Genomic DNA, 17,107 nt, shown 5'->3' on the forward strand with positions numbered 1-17,107 from the left:
ATGAAGAAGGGCCTCAGATGATGATGGCAGGGTCCACCCCTCTCCTCATGTTCCCACAACACAAGCGACCCATGCAGGGCTCCCTTTCCCCTGCCCTCGAGTGTGCCCAGAGGAGGGGAACCAGGATAGAACCAAGTTTTGTGAGATCAGTTGAAAGATTTGGGCCTGTTTAGCTTAGAGAAAAGAAGGCAAAGGGGAGACACAATAGCAGTCTTAAAATATCAGAAGGGCAGCCTCGCAGAAGATGGTGGAGGCATGTTCTCTGTTGCTGCAGACAAGAACCAGTGCATAGAAGTTGGCAGGGAAGCAGGTGCCAGCGCCAACACTAATAGCGGAAACTGCTTTAACAGTGGAACAGACTGGCTTCGGAGGGGTGGTGGTGCATTCTCCTTTGCTGGAGGTGTTTAAGCAGAGGTCGGATGGCCGTCTGCCAGGGATGCAGTAGCTGCATCCTGTGTTGTAGATCCTGAATTGACCACGAAGTTGCACTGGATGGGAAGTTGCACAGGCCTCCAGCCTGCAGGCCAGTCATGGTGTCATTGGCTGGCTGGCTGCAGAGGAGTGGAAGGAGGCACAATGAGGGAGCAGACTGGGAGGAGGAGGTGTCGGAAGCAGAAGAGGTAACAGGGTTTAGTGAGCAGGGAGAGGCTGTGGCAGAGAGCAGTTTAGACTCCCAGGCTGAAGTGGAGGCCGGGAAGGAGTGGGGTCAGGCTGCTGAAGAATCCAAGGTGCGACCCCTAAAAAGACAGAAATGAAAAGAGCAGAACAGAGATTGGTTGTGCGCCAACACATTTTACGATTGCTTGGTAAACACCCCGGAGAGGAGGAGCCTTAGAAAGGGGTGGGGTAGTGGGGACCTTCAGTCTTCATAACTGCCTCATTGCGGCAAGTCCTATTGGGAAGTCCCTGGAATCACTAGGCCTGAGCTGTTTTGGATTCTTTGAATAAATAGTTAACTTAGTTTTTTTAAAAATATTTTAAAATATTTTAATAAATAGTTAACCTTGTTTTTTATTGCTGACTTACGCTTGACTCAGGCTCCTGACACTTGGCGGCCCACCAGCCTTCCCCGTTTGGGGCTGCAAGGCCGTTTGGTGCCAAACATAGCCACTCACCCCTTCACCTGACATCACACAGGTGAAAGCTGGGCTTGCCCAAGGTCTGATCTGTGCAGCTCCCAAAGCACCCGGCAGCCAGCTGGTTGTTAGGAGCCTCGGAAGCACCACACAAAGCAGGAACCCAGTGGTAAGCAGGATCACAGCAGGTGGCGCTGTGGTCTAAACCACTGATCTTCTTGGGTTTGCCGATCGGAAGGTCAGTGGTTAGAATCCACACAACGGAGTGAGCTCCCGTTGTTCTGTCCCAGCTCCTGCCAACCTAGCAGTTCGAAAGCACGCCAGTGCAAGTAGATTAATCACTGTGGCTGGAAGGTAAACGGCGTTTCCGTGTGCTCTGGCTTCCGTCATGGTGTTCTGTTGCGCCAGAAGCGGTTTAGTCATGCTGGCCACATGACCTGGAAAGTTGTCTGTGGACAAACGCCGGTTCCCTTGGCCTGAAAGAGAGATGAGCGCCGCAACCCCATAGTCGCCTTCGACTGGACTTAACTGTCCAGGGGTCCTTTACCTTTCTACCTTTACTTACTCTCCTTTCACCTCAGCTGAACTTGCTTAGTGCTGGGCCTTGACTTATTTATCTTGTGCCCGTCAAGTGGTGGGAAGATGGAGGAAACAACTGCTTTGCCAGCCCTCTACTGGAAATTCCCATGCAAGGAATTTTGACAGGTGGGTGGCAGTGCTTACCTGTCAACTTTGGCCCACAGGGCTGATCCGTAGAGCCAAAAGGTTCTCCCATCCCGGTCCTGGACCTTGGAAGCGCCTTTCTAATCCTTTAATCCTTTGGCATCACCTGCAACACAAGATGAAAATAACTCATCCAGTGGCATCTACCCGCAAGCCAAGATGCAAATGTCTTTCTCACACAATTTATTTTTTACTATTACTCCTGCATTTGTGTGCTGCTTTTCAACCGTATCCCCAAAGCGGCTTACAACATCCGTTCTGAAAAGCTAAGATGAAAGGCGCAGTTAATAAAACGCAGCACAAAAGACGAGGCGATTTCTAAAACGAGCTTAGGTCCTTGTGGAGAGAGGCCTGGCAAAATAAAGATAATTCACTGCTCCTGCATCTCTCTTGCAAGAGGGAATTTGACAAGCAAGCGATAGCATCTAAAGGTCCTGCAGTGGTGGTTGTGTATATCTCCTGATCTCAAATCATAACCATCGAGAGAGGCGTGCACAAAAGATTTTATCCTGGGATACCAAAATTTAAGCTCCTTTTCTCAGCATACCTCCCACCTGTTCTAACACAGATAAAATATCCAGGAGCTGATGCAGATTCGACCTTGCCTGCACCGTCGTTTTGTCATCAGATCAGCGCAGATGAGTTTGAACACCAAAGAACAAATGGCTGCCAGGAACCCTTGGTAGGTTTGTTGGAAGAAATTGCGATGAATCGGGAGATGTCCATCAAGGAGAAGAAGAAAAAGTTGAAGCAGGTAAAATAAATGGTCAAAATTTCTCTTTTAAAGCTTTCCTCTTCACATTGTTCCCCACCCCCAAAAAAGGATTTTGATGTGATATTTACTCTTATCTATCATGGGGAATGGTAAATAGTCATCTTCCGGTCTTCATTTCTTCCTCTGTCCCTTCTATCTCTCGCCTTTGAATCTGCTTGTGTTGGTTGTGATCTTGTAAACTCACTGGAAGATTTTCATGGCATGAGAACATCTGCAAATATTTGTGTGACAAGAGCATATGTATTGCATATGTAAATATTCTCACCAGTGCTACAGAAAAAAACCCTTGATGTTTGTAAAGGGAAACATTTACAAAGCAGGGGTGGTTTAGGGACCAGGGATCCCCACCCCTGCTCTCTTTACATGAGACCAGGATCCTGGTCCTGGCAGGTTTCCCAGTCATTTTTCAAGCACCTCACCCCCACAACAAACACAGCTCTGTGTGTGTGTGTGGGCCCTGTACGGAATTTAGAATTGTTTCTAAAATCACTTATTTATTCCATTTATATCCCATCTTTTTCCTCCAAGGAGCTCAGGGTAGCATACATGCTTTTCACAACAACCTCTCAGGTAGGATAGACTGTGACTGGCCCAAGGTCACCCAGTGAACTTTATGGCTGGTCTTTCAGGCACGGACAGGAATTTTTCTGGCAGGAGAAGGCAGGCTAATTTCTCCCTCACACACAGATGGGAAGAATATTATCTCAGCTCCTCAAGTGCTAGTTCTTCCGGTCTGGGTTTGCCTCCTCCTTTTTGGATGCTTATGCATTGCAGGGCTTGGACTAAGACGATCAGCTATACAATTCTGTGACTCTGTTCTCCCAGTCTGACACACCTAAGTACAGTGGTGCCCCGCAAGACGAATGCCTCGCAAGACGGAAAACTCGCTAGACGAAAGAGTTTTCTGTTTTGGAGGTGCTTTGCAAAACGAATCTCCTATGGGCTTGCTTCGCAAGACAAAAATGTCTTGCGAGTTCCTGCGGTTTTTTCCCCTCCCCCCTCCTTTTTTCTAAGCCGCTAAGCCGCTTATCAGCTGATCCGATAAGCCGCTAAAAGCCGCTAATAGCGCTAATCCGTCAATGGGCTTGCTTCGCAAGACGAAAAAACAGCTAGACGAAGAAAATCACAGAACGGATTCTTTTCGTCTTGCGAGGCACCACTGTACTACACCATGCTAATTAATGCATGTAGTTTTGTGTCAGGGAACTGCCATCGGAGCTAGAGGTGGAGGGAAGGCTCCGGAGGGATGCCGGAGAGGGTCCCAGTAGGGAGAGAGGCAGCCCATCTGCTGGGGAAGGAAATCAGCGTAACACCAGTGGAGAAGGGGGGCAGATGGGGGAGTTGGAGAGGAGGCTCCAAGACTCCTCGCCGGAGACCAGCGGAGAGAGTACGGGTACTCCGCTGCCCACACCCTCCCTGCGCAGAAGACTTCCGCGCAGGGAGAGTAGGAGGAGACTTGGCATCAAACAGCTTTTATGCTGGAAAAGGTTCAAGAAACGCCCACTGACGGATTCTGCCAGTGACTGAGACAGTCACGATGCTGGAGGCTGTTCAGTCAGAAAGGGTTTAACCAGGTAACCTCGCCAGCAGTGGTGGCAACTTACGCACGAGCAACCCCTATTATGGATTTTGTATCCATAATTAAAATACATCATAAACAGGGCTATTAAAACAGTGTTACAGTTGCAACAACAGCAAAAGCAGGAGGTTCAATTCAGGAGATTAGGAGGAGGATAGGTATGTCTTCAAGAGCTGGTGGAATTTCAATACCAAAGTGGTGTGCTCTATTTTAGCAGGGATAACATTTCACAACACTGGTGCCACCAACAGAAAAAAAACCTGCTTCTGTGTCCTCATAAGCCTGATAGCCTTCAGGATGTGGCAAAACCAACTGGGTTCCATTTGTTAACCATAATACCCTTTCTAGACATAATAGGCCTCCTGGTTCACATGACAGTATGGGAAGTCATTATTGTAAGGTCCCTAAATATAGGCTTGCCTAGCAGAAATGTTATACCAATTTATGGTTTAAATGCAGTTTGTGTGGTGTTAAATAACACACCGTACTTTCATGGCTGAGACGTCATCAGTTACAAACTTGAGGGTAGTGAAAATGTGGAACTTCTCCAGAATGAGGCAGTTTAAAAATGGTTTAATTCCCCTTTTAGGGCTCACAGCCCTCCGAAGGCAGCTTACAGGACTTGAAAATACAGGTGAGAGCCGGAAAGGGTCCACCACCTTTTGTGTGGGACAAGGGTTAAGATGCCCCTCTGATAGTATTTTTCTTTTCTTATGCTTTTTCTCTTTGTTTTCTTTCTTTCTTTTATATTTTAGTGTGTTTTGTTTTCTCTTCTATTTTTATTTAGATTAGTTTGGCTTTTATTGTATTGTACGTTGAAAAGTTTCACGTTGAATTTTTTAAAAAAAGAAAATACAGTTACAACAGACACACACACACTGAAAAATTAACAGCTAAATGTATTTCTGAGTACAAACTATTTAGCCAAATGCAGACTTGAATAAACATGTTTTAAAGGTTGTTTGTTTGTTTTTTTTAAAAAAGAGACCAGCAATGGTGAGGCCACACACCCCTCCCTAGGGAAGGAGTTCAAAGGGTGTTGCCATTGAGAAATCCCTATAAGCTCTTGCTGGAGGCCCAGAGAGGAGGCTTTCAGATGCTTGGGCCAGCTCATACAGGTGTACTGGTCCTTCAGATAACACCCCCCAGATGTTATCATTTTAAAGTCAGCACTTTAAAATGGGGGGAAATGGGTGACCAAGTTAACCAGTACACAAGAGGTGAGATAAGATAAGTATGCCCAACTTTTGCAAAGGTTCCCACTACCACATTGCTCCGCAGTTTCAGTTTCCAAATCCTCTGCAAGAGCACCTTCAGGCACACATAGTATTACTGTAATCTAAGATGGATTTAACCAGGGGGTGGATCACAGTGGCTAGTACTGTTTTCCCGAAACTGGGCTGCACTACTGACCTAGCCCTTGCCGGTCAAAAGCACTCTTGGCAAGCAACGCCACCTGCAGCTCTCTTGTACCTATTCACAGACTGTAGTGTCACCCCATCATAATCAGATTCAAATATCCATGCAGATTAGCAGATTTCCCCAGCTGCAGTACTTTCCTCTTATCTGGATACAGATCCAGCTTTTCGAGTCCTCTTCCATCTCAGTACTGCCCCCAGATGGCTCAAGGTCTCACCTGCCTCCCTAGAATTAAATGATGGAATAAGTGCATGCCATCTGTATATTGATGAAGCCTCAGCCCAAACCTCTAAATGACTTCTCCCAGCAGCTTTCTGTAGATGTTGAAAGGCAAGAGGGGACAAGATGGGACTCCAGATGTTAGTGAGCAAAGAGTGGAACAAAAGTCTCCCAGCACAGCACTGTTATGCAGTTAAGTTCCTCTTCCATAATGTTTGGCAAGAGATGAACGCATTCCCCACCCCCCCTTGTAGTCAGAGACTGGACATGTTCTGCTTGAATAAGCAAGTCACTTTCAAATGGCCCGAATAAATTCATTAGCTAATCTTTGCATGCTTCCTTTCTAGTTTCAGAAATCCTATCCTGAGGTGTACAAGGAGCGATTTCCTACTCCTGAAAGTGAAGCGGTTCTGTTTCCAGAAAAAAGCAAGCAGAGACCAATGCTGTTGGGGTGGGCATTTAAAAAGCCTTTCCAGCCTTTTCAAAGAACAAGAAGCTTACGGATGTAAGACTCTGAATGAACTGCATCTCATTAATGACCAGGTTTGTGAATCTGGTACAGCTGGAATTTCGTTGACTACTGAAATCACAATGAACGAGGGAAAAAAATTCTGGGCAGCAAACTGCTGTGCTGAGCCATTATCAGTATTTTCTTTTGTAAATCTACTCAGTTGGAGCCAGACTTAGCTATGCTTAAAGTCGACCCATGGAAAACAAGGAGACAAATTAGTCATGATTTCAATAGGCCTATGGTAATGACTATAGTCTGGATCCAAGCCTTTGTGTTTCTTTCTTTTTTTAAACAATGAGCTGGTTTGATGATCATATCTCAACAACATAAGATCGGAACAAGCTTTTTATCTGTGCATGCTGTCCCTTTGGCTCCTCCCTTCAAATGAGCTATAACCAAACAAGGAAGCCTAATTAACCATAGTTTTCTATTTTATCTGAACTAGGGAGCTGTGGAACTTTGGAAGAGGCTGGGATCTTAAACCAGGGTTTGAAGTTCGCTCAATATCTTGGCTATTTTCAATTATGGTTAATTAAAGACTCCCTGCTTTAATGACACAAAGGGGAAAGAGTGAAGGGGTTGTGTTCATGGGATAAATGCTCATTTATATATCAGTTACTACTTGGAGTGAACTGGTTGACATGACACTAAGCCAAACCATGCCTTAGCATGAGCTCATGTGCCTGAGGGTTCCTGGAGAGAAAACTGACCACTGTCCTTCTCTGGTGCTGCTGCTGCTGCTCTGAGCATGCCATGATTTAGCGTGTCATCTGAACCCAGGTTCATGGTTTGTCTCTAGGCAAACCATGAGCTGGAAACTTAAGAAGAAGCATTGAGTGGTTTGCCTGGAGTGCAGTGGCAGCAATCTCTCTGGAAACCTTCATGCTTACTTTGGAAAGCCTTAAAAGAAGCTTAAACTACTGTGTATGTAGGCAATATTGAATTTCTGAAGGGTGTAAAGTACTGTAATTACTTGAATGAACTTGAAACACTGGATAATTGTACTAGCTGTAGATCAGATAGTTAACTAAACTTTGTACTACTGATTTCAACAACAGGCTTGTGTTCTTGGTCACAGGCATGATGAAGAACAGCCATTTCAGAAAGGGACCTTGAGGTGCAGGATCATGCCTTCAGGTGCTCTGCATGTGATCTCGATTGTAGAGCTAGGCCAACCAAGGAGAAATATTTTGGTCTTAGTTGGGGGGGGGGGGCGGCAGCGAGCGTTGTGGTGCCCCCTGCCTTTTGCTTGCACAGCTACTGGTGTTTTTTTGCCACAGTCTGGAAAGTTTGCCTCCATCGCTTTCTACAGTTTTTGTCTCACGAACTCCTGCGTTCTTTCTTGCCCATGTAGGGCTTGTGTGGGTGCTGTCCTTGGGGAGACGATGGCCACACACTTGAAACAATCCTATTGCTACAGAGACACCCCTTCCAGTTTGTACCTTTTGGTGCAGAAAACCCAACAGGAGCATATCATGATTGATGAATGGGTTCCAGCTCCTCTAAGCTGGTATTCCTAACATAAAGACATGCAGGTTTTATCCTACTTCCACTCCTCCAAGGTGCTCAGGCCCACAAACTTGTGTCATCTCTCCCCCCGCCCCCCAACCCTTTATCATTGCAACAGCCCTGTGAGGTAGGTTAGGCAGAGAGAGAGAGAGAGAGAGAGAGAGAGAGAGAGAGAGAGAGAACACACGCAAGCAATAGGTCCAAGGTCACCTAATGAGTTTCGTGGTTGAGCACTAACTTGAATGTGGATCCTTCAGCTCTGTCTCCGTGTGTTCATACTGTAGATGTAACACTTTTGAATGTACCCCAAGATGCTGCACTTCTGAAACAGTTCAAGGAATAAATCTTCCATGGTTTAAAGGGTTTTTGCTTCAGGCCCATTTTTATCTCACACTTCATGGGAGGGAGAATATCCTGTTGAACTTTGTTGGCTTGCTTAGACAAAACTTGCAGCTGGTCCCCTTCGAGCTGAGCCATGCCTGCACTCCTAAGCACATACAGTGGTGCCTCGCAAGACGAAATTAATCCGTTCCGCGAGTCTCTTCGTCTAGCGGTTTTTTCGCCTTGCGAAGCAACCCTATTAGCGGATTAGCGCTATTAGCGGTTTAGCGGCTATTAAAGGCTTAGCGGCTATTAAAGGCTTAGCGGCTTAGCAGCTTAGCTGCTAAAAGGCTATTAAAGGCTTAGCGGCTTAGAAAAGGGGGGGGGAGCGAAAAAAAATCTCAAGACTCGCAAGACATTTTCGTCTTGCGAAGCAAGCCCATAGGGAAATTCGTCCTGCGAAGCGCATTGAAAAACGGAAAACCCTTTCGTCTAGTGGGTTTTCCGTCTTGCGAGGCATTCGTCTTGCGGGGCACCACTGTATTCTAGAAATTAACTCTGTTGATTTACTTCCAGGTAAACTTAGCGCTGAGCTGCAATGGAGGCAGAGGAACCAATGTCATTTACAATATAGCAATTTTGTGAATAAGCTTTTTTTTTTGAGAAACCCCTTGCTCGCTGGATAAGGGACTCAAAGCAATTTCTTCAGCCTCTTTTCAGTGTGTCATTGTGTTCAGTAGCTCGAGGCGTGATACCAAAACATTACCCCCTCCTCGGCACAAATCCCAACTTGATTTACTGACAAGAGGCACTACAAGAGGGCATGTGCTATTCCATTGAATATTTCTACCTGCTAGAAAACTGACCCACGGCAAAGATCTATTTTCGCTTATTATTGGATGGTTTGCCTCCTCTCTCCCATTCCGTGGTAGGTCACTCACTTTTTCCTGAGAATGAGTCTTCCCTTTAAAGGTCTGTTGCAGGAAGTGAGGAGCCTGTGGTCCTCTAGATGTTGCTGGACTCTCAAAATCCGTCAGCTCCAGTCAACACAGCCAATGGTCTGGGATGATAGAAGTTGGGAGTGCAACAGCGTCTGGAGGACCACAGGTTCCCTATCTACCATCTAGTCCAGTGTCCCAAACTTGGGTCTCCAGCTGTTTTTGGACTACAGTTCCCATCATCCCCGACCACTGATCTTGCTAGCGAGGCATGGTGGGAGTTGTAGTTCAAAAAATAGCCGGAGACCCAAGTTTGGGAAACACTGATCTAGTCTATCAAACAGTGGCTTAAGACTAGCAGAAAGCCTTCTGCAAGGCAAAAGGGGTAGGGAGAAAGAGAAAAGGAGAGAGAGAGAAAGAAATTTATTGTGGCGCCTATAATTTCTTGTTGCAGAAGCTTGTTGTGAAAAGACTGTGTCTGACAGCAAACAGGGCACAACCGGCCCTCTGGAATTTGTTTTGCTATGGGCATTAACTTCTACATGAGAGAAACTAGTTTTCTGCTGGCCACTAGGCTTGTCAGGTCCTGCTCAAACCAGCACAAGGATGTTGGGACTGGCTGAAGCTCTAGAAGGACCCAATATGGTAGGAGGTAATATTGTAAGTCTCTTTGCGTCTGATGTTCTGTTCTGTTCCCCCACCGCCTTCGTCTTTATAATCATTTTGTTTCCAGGTGTGCTAAATGCTGTCCTGGCATTTTTGGCGAACCTAGTGCTAAACGTCATCATGATCTATTGCAAAGATCCATCATTGGGTTACTTATAGTGCTGATGTGTCAAGAAAATTATGTAAGCAGGAGCCATCACATGGCACTTCCAGTTCACTGATTCAGGGAATAGTTGCTGGCCAGAGGCTCTCTTTACGTGATTAACCTCCTGTGTGATGTCAGTTTTCTTGCCCCAGAATACGTTGGCTGTGAACCTGCATGATGGAACGAGGGAGGATGCTTTTGAAGCTCAATCTCAAATATAGGTATGTATATTTTTGGTTTATTTTGAGGAGTTCTGTGCGGTGCATGAAAACCTACGGTGCAATCAAAACTCTTTCCAGCAGAGGTCAGTCCTGTGGCAGCTCACAGCAGCAACTAAAGTAGAGATGTGCGTGCATAACCTCAATGAAAGAGGTAGAAGCTACATACATAGTGGCATCGCTTAGCTTTCTGATGCCCCGTGCTACTAATATATTGGGTATTTAGAGACTAAAAGTGGAAAAAAATACAGATATTCCTTGCCACTTGTTTAAGAGTGGTCACTCCTCATAACATTTCAGTTTATTTTTAACTTCTTGTTTATGTATCACAGAAATAGTCCTAGGCTACAAAAAAGCTTTAATTTAAAATAACAAAATATTAACCAGCTGCAGGATAAGTTGTGCCTCAAAATGCAGCTGTGATTCCTGCATTGCAGAGGGTGGGGCTCGATGTCCTTTGGGGTTCCTTCCAACTCTTGATGCTATGATGTTTAAAACGATAAATAGAAAAACAGGCTTTCAGGCATTTAGAATGTTATTTATTTATTTATTTGCTTTCTTGCGGCCCTTTTATGTAAAGTGTAAATGATTCTATACATGCTTACTGAGAATTAAGCCCCACTGAGCTCAATAGGTGTTACTAGAGATAGAGGAGAAAGAAAAATCTGCCTATGTAGGTAACAAAGATAGGTAAATGTACCCCTGCCCGTATGGGCCAGTCTTGACAGACTCTAGGGTTGTACGCTCATCTCACTCTAGAGGCCGGGAGCCAGCGCTGTCCGCAGACACTTCCGGGTCACGTGGCCAGCGTGACAAGCTGCATCTGGCGAGCCAGCGCAGCACACGGAAACGCCGTTTACCTTCCCTCTAGTAAGCGGTCCCTATTTATCTACTTGCACCCGGGGGTGCTTTCGAACTGCTAGGTTGGCAGGCGCTGGGACCGAACGACGAGAGTGCACCCCGCCGCGGGGATTCGAACCGCCGACCATGCGATCGGCAAGTCCTAGGCGCTGAGGTTTTACCCACAGCGCCACCGGCGTCCCTGTAACAAAGATATGTAATGTAATGCAAATATGTAATGCATTAATAATGGGTAGACTTACAGATTTTAACACACAAACACCGCATTTTGTTTGTTGCCTCGTCTGCTTTGCATTATTAGGGAAAACACTACTTATAATAAAACAATTCATTTATTTATTCCTGGCTGTTCCACGGATGCAATCAATTTTACGTTGGCCTTGTTGAGAACGCTGTCTCTTGGCCAGCCGTAAACAATGTTCTCAGGGAAGGTGGAAGGTGTTGCAATTTGTTTTGATGCTGACTACACAAATACTTCCATTGCTTGTCTTATTAGCACATACGCTCTCGACCTTGCCGTCCTTTCCTCCCGCTATACGGCTCATTAGGATAAGAAGCTTTTTATCAAGTACCTACAGCATCATAAAAACAAGGTCATTGTGGAGATGACATCAATACATAATAACACTCAGGTGTAATTGACTCTCTCCAAGTTTTGAAGAGGAAATTGGTACAGGCCGATTTGGCGGCAGGGAAACTTCCTCGCATGAAGGTCTGTATTTTAAGTTTACCACCATCTGATTGCTGCAGTTATTCAAGTGGATTTTATTTCTTTTTTTATTTATGTCATGGGGGGGGGGGGTAGTTTGATCCCGAAGAGGACTGGGAAGAGCACAGCTAGCTGGAGCTGGGGAGCATCCTAGCAGAGATTGGGAAAGCATCAGTGGGACATGACCAAGAAGGGTCAGGGAAGGAGCATGGAGGATGGTGAGTTAGTTCTTGGGGAGGGACCAAGCAGGTTGCCAGAGGAGCATTCTGCTCTAGTGACATGGGACACAGCTAGTCAGATCCCTCCTGTCATAGAACCACCTCCAGCACGCTCCCTTGTCAGTGATGAGGGAGGCCGCTGAGATCGAAACTGACGCCAAACAGGCATTGACTCCATCTCCACCTCCTAGGGCACAGGGACGCCAGAATTGACACAAACGGACCTTGCAAGCTCAGCCCAGCTGTAGTTTCCGTTCGCTTGCCCGGTCTTGGGATTCTGGCTGGCAGAAGGAAGGTGCAGGAGGCATGTTACTTGATGGATCAACACTGTCAGGGAACTGCCATCGGCTCAGGGGGGAGAGGGGAAAAGCCGGATGGATTACAGAGAGCCCCCAAAGATCATGGGAAGCAGCTCCTCCTCAGCGGAGGAGAGTAACCACGCCTCCAGTGGAGAGGAGCTTCAGGGCTCGGAGGAGGCGAGACGGTGCCAGGACACCTTGCCTGGGCAAAGCGGGAAGGAGAGAGGTCCTCCGTTACCCATGCCCTCCTTGTGCAGTAGGCTTCCGCGCCAAGAGGGGAGGCGCAGACTGGGCGTCAAGAAACTACTCTGCTGGGGAAAGTTTAAGGACCGCCCACTCATGGATTCTGCCAGTGAATGAGCCAGCCACGGGAGAGTGGCGCTCTGGACAGATAAAGTTTATTTTGGCATCAAAAGCAAGGCTTCACAGCCGAGAGGGAGGCATTTGCCTGCTTGCTCTCGAGCAACCCCTTGGAACCATAACAAACACCTTAGCTGGCTCCCGGACATGTATTCTCCTGCACTCCTGAGGTATCTTGTAATTGTGCCTTGCTTATGCACAGCTCTGATTTAAGCATTAAAGTCTTTGGCAGAAACCTTTGGGAGTTTGAGTTCTTCATCTGGCAGTGAGGGCCAGGACAATATTGATTGAATTTACATCCTTTGCTTCCTCCCACAAATCCAAGAGCTTTCCTGTCTTCCTAACAGCCCCACAGCTACAGATGAGCTGATCTTCCCTGTTTATTTACTTTGTTGTTCCATGCATATTTTAATGGGGATTTATTGTATTTTAATTGTAAACTGCTGAGGAAATGTGGGGAACTGAATTTAAAATGGAACAGGATGTTCCATCCCATCCTACACCTTGTGTTGAAGGGGGAAATAGTAACAGGGACAGAGGCTTTCTGGTACAAGGAACTCATGGTTAAAGTCAGAATATTTATGAATTGTGCATTCCATCAATGTTTCTTAAGTCCTTACTTATGAGCAGGAAAGGACATCCCTCATCATTCAAAACTGTTCATTGCTCAGACTTACTGACAGTTTGCTTTTGATCACTGCTATTAGCCATTCACTTTACATACAAGAAACCATTTGGAATTCAGCTCTTGAATAATTTGCTGCAGCAACCGGGCTTTGGGACGATTACAAAGAAAATGGTTTGAGAATTGGAGCCTTATGTGCATTTATTCATGCCCTACTGTTTTCATTGCGATTGCAGTCCTAGGATGACCTGGGTGAGTCCATTGAAACAAATGGACACTATGTGACATTGATCCCTGGTTGGTTATGATCTTGGAGTATCGATTTTCTCATGGAGTGTGATGGAAATTTGAATACAGATAAGTACAAAATGTTGAAAATGGTTCTCCCTTTTCGTATATCTAGATTGTGTGGGGTGGAGTGGGGATGGATGTGGGCGGGCCTCTTCAGATGCAGCAATTTATTCCCATAGGCTGACTTCTCATAGAATTGTAGAGTTGGAAGGGGCCATGAGGGTTATCTAGTCCAACCCCCTGCATTACAGGAATCTTTTGCCCAACATGGGGCTTGAACCCACAACCCTGAGATTAAGAGTCTTGTGCTCTACAAACTGAGCTAGCCTTCTCAAGTAATCCTGTGATGCTATATGCATAGAAAAGTACATCACATCTTTCACTTAGCTTTGACACTGAGATTTATAAGGATGGGCGAATCTGTCCATTTCAGTTTCTCAAATCCTTTTTTTTTTTTTTAGTCCTCATGAAAGCCCTCATGTGATTTTTCTCCCAATATATACATTTTTGTTTGCAATTTTGCATAATCTACAGTTTCCTCATATATAATGCTTTTTCGTCTGTTACTTTCATAAATATATGCATTTTAAGGCATGCTTTATCTAGTATATGCATTTTATTCAATACATTACTTGTTTAGAGAAGTGCAAATTTTGATGGGTGTTTGTGTTCTAGTTTGTATATTGTTTCAGAAAGTGTGTAATAGGTAGATTTGCCTTTAAATGAAAACTGAATCACATTTCTGCCCCAGTTCTAGATTTGAATGGGCTCAAAGCCCCTGTGTACATCTTCAGACCTTTACACTGAAAAACAGTCTTTGTATAACTACTATGTGTCTGTACTTAAAAAGACCACTCTCTGGTGTCTTGTCCACCCCACTTCTCCCCATCCAGCAGCAGGGAGCAAAAACCACACAGAGAGAGTCCTCTGGAATCCTTACCTGCCTCTATTAGCAGGTGAAAGGAAATATCTAGAAATGGAGAGGGATGACTCACATATTGGAGTCCTTGGACAATGCACCCATTGAGACTATTTTTAAAATAATATATAATTTAAAGAAACCCAGCACGGAACCCATCCCATACGTTGTGGAAATGAGACCAAACAAAACAAAACATTATGCAAGAGTCGATCTTGTTCCAGGTCTAGGCTTATTATAATTAAGCACAAATACTTAAAAGGTCAACAGACTTGAATCCTTTCCTCCTTCTTCTCAGATACTTTAACTGAACATTTATTTTAAAGGCAAAAGGGATGGACTGTTCAACTGAAACACCTATAAGGGACAGAGGATGTGGCTGGGATCCAAAGACTCTAGAGGCCCAAGCACACCTGGACCACTCCTTTCAGATGCAGCAATGATGACTTCAGAGGAAGGGCCGTAGGTAGCTCAGTGGTAGAGCATCAGCCATGTCCCAGGTTCAAGGCTCAGCATCTCCAGAAAAGGCTGAAATGTTGGAGAGCTGTTGCCAGTCAGTGTGGACAACACTGAGCTAGATTGACCAGCAGTATAAGACTGTGAGGAATGTTGAAGCAAGAGTTTTGGTGCCAAACTGGTTTTCAGATGTCATGCAGTACAATCAGACGTTCCTGTTGAAGAAGTTCAGCCTACGACTGAGCAGGACGTAAGGAAAGGCTTACAAAGCAAAACAAAAGCATTATCTTTATTTTAAAATTCCTCCATCAGAAGTTGGCTTAAGGGAAGGCTCCAGACACTTTAAGAATTACCATGCTTTTCCTTTCCTGTTTATAAACGTTTGAGGACTTTAATAAAAATAAATAAATCACCCACCAAAGTATCTTCCTCATGTAAGGAGCAATGTAATAACAGAGGTCTGGTCACATTGACAGTAAGAGTACAGAAGAATCCACTGACCCAAGCCTGCAGAGCAACCAAAAGTTAACTATTTTGCCACTCCATGATTTCAGTAGGAGAGTTAGGCTGAACTCCTTGCCACGTTTACATGAAAGTATATTCTGCTGGCCGCAAGGTGGGTGGGGTTGCTTTCAAGTAATCATGCATGGGATTGCACTGTAAAGCATATTCATTTTATTTGTATGCATTATATGTTTACTTCCCTCCCAGCAACAACATATTGACATTCTTAATCACTTTTTTTTGTGTTTTTAGTTTTTAAAAAGCTACAGTTCCCTGAGTGGTTTAACAAACAATGCTGCTTCCCAGGGAACTCTGTGAATTGTACTATGTGAGAGGAATAGGGGCCTTTTAACAACTCTCAGCACCCTAACAAACTACAGTTCCTATAATTCTTTGGGGGGAGCCATGGCAGTTTAAAGTGGTATTATAGCATTTTAAATGGATGGTGTGATTGTGGCCTTGTTGGGCCTTCCTTTTCTTCCAAGCCTCTGATTGGATCTCAGAACCAGAAGTCACCTGTATTCCTTTTCCTTAATTATTACAGCTGCCTCAGTGACTCTAACAAAGAGAACCACCCTGCAGTAACAATATATGCTGTAGTTGAGCCAGAGGGGTTGGCAAGCTTTCAGTAAGAACTGCTACTTAACAAAGGAACTTAATCTTTGCTTTAATAGAAACCAAAACTGAGGCCTAGAGCTTCTAACAGCAGCCAGCCATCCTATCAAATACACAGACAACATCCAGGGGTGACATCTTTCTCTCTTGCCTCTGGAAGGCGGAAGGCCCCTCCTACAGCTATGAACGTGTTCCTTTCCCCTGCACCATTGCATGTGCTTTATCACAACACAGACAATAAACAAATTGACTCCTGCACAGTGGGCATCTTTCTGAAGCAAGCAGTTTTCAGAAGAAAAGCAGCAGAAAAGCACAGGTGAACAATTATCCCATCAAGCTCTCATTTTAGCAACCGTCTTCCTTTAACATTTTCCAGGATGTGAAAAGGTGAGTGGGAAAACGCCTGAAAAATATAGAATATTGATGAATGAGGAATGCATTTCTGTGCTTTGCTGATATACACTATTGGATATGCTGTTGGAAAAAACAGTGTTGTGTTTTGTCACACATATTTGACTGCCACTTTGATATTGTTCTGTTTGTTTTGCTAGGGTTACATGATAAAATTTTAAACCATAACGCTGTTCTGAGTTTGAGAGGTGGGGTCAGTCTGGATGATACCCTGAGTCCCTTCTAGTCATTGGAATCCTGTATCTGTGAGAGTAGAATGTATAAGAACAAGCTTGCCAACCCAGTTCCTCTATTAAGGTAATGCTTTTGGTTAGTTAGTTAAGTAGCATAAACAAAGAAGTTGTTCTGTGCCATAGAACAAATGGGTAGGCCTTCCCCCCAACCTCTGCTCACTCAGCAGTTAGGTAGGAGAGCAAAAGCCACTGCTGTTGATGTAGGCTGGAAGCAGGCCTGAAACTGGAGACAGAGACATTCTTGATCTGTACTGGGCTTTGGGGCTCCCCTGGAAGCTTAATGGGGAAGCAAGATCTCCTGGGGTGTTAATGCTTAGAGCCCCTCCATCTTGTTCTCGGGTTGTATATATGTGTAAATAAAACAATATACAGTGGTACCTCGGGTTACATTTGCCTCAAGTTACATGCGCTTCAGTTTACACACTCCGCTAACCTAGAAATAGGGCTTCAGGTTAAGAACTTTGCTTCAGGATGAGAACAGAAATCGGGCTCCGGCGGCGCGGCGGC

At 45.1% G+C, this 17,107-nt stretch overlaps 2 protein-coding genes across 3 annotated transcripts in view; both read left to right on the forward strand.

The window, feature by feature from the left end:
- Positions 1-8,171, forward strand: part of DEPDC1B (DEP domain containing 1B) — a 33,026-nt gene extending 24,855 nt beyond the window's left edge. For both annotated transcript variants that reach the window (XM_083465352.1, XM_083465351.1), the window contains exons 10-11: positions 2,368-2,553; positions 6,139-8,171. In XM_083465352.1, the coding sequence (XP_083321478.1) occupies positions 2,368-2,553; positions 6,139-6,300 (348 nt within the window). In that variant the 3' untranslated portion in view covers positions 6,301-8,171. The remainder of the gene's footprint in view (positions 1-2,367; positions 2,554-6,138) is intronic.
- Positions 8,172-16,259: 8,088 nt separating this feature from the next.
- PDE4D (phosphodiesterase 4D) overlaps positions 16,260-17,107 on the forward strand; it is a 624,753-nt gene continuing 623,905 nt past the window's right edge. Inside the window, exon 1 of the mRNA XM_083465254.1 lies at positions 16,260-16,343. The gene's annotated coding sequence lies outside the window, so the exon portion shown is untranslated. The remainder of the gene's footprint in view (positions 16,344-17,107) is intronic.

This window comes from Podarcis liolepis, assembly GCF_965112155.1.
Source record: "Podarcis liolepis genome assembly, chromosome: 11".
In the NCBI taxonomy this organism is placed as follows: Eukaryota; Metazoa; Chordata; class Lepidosauria; order Squamata; family Lacertidae; genus Podarcis; species Podarcis liolepis.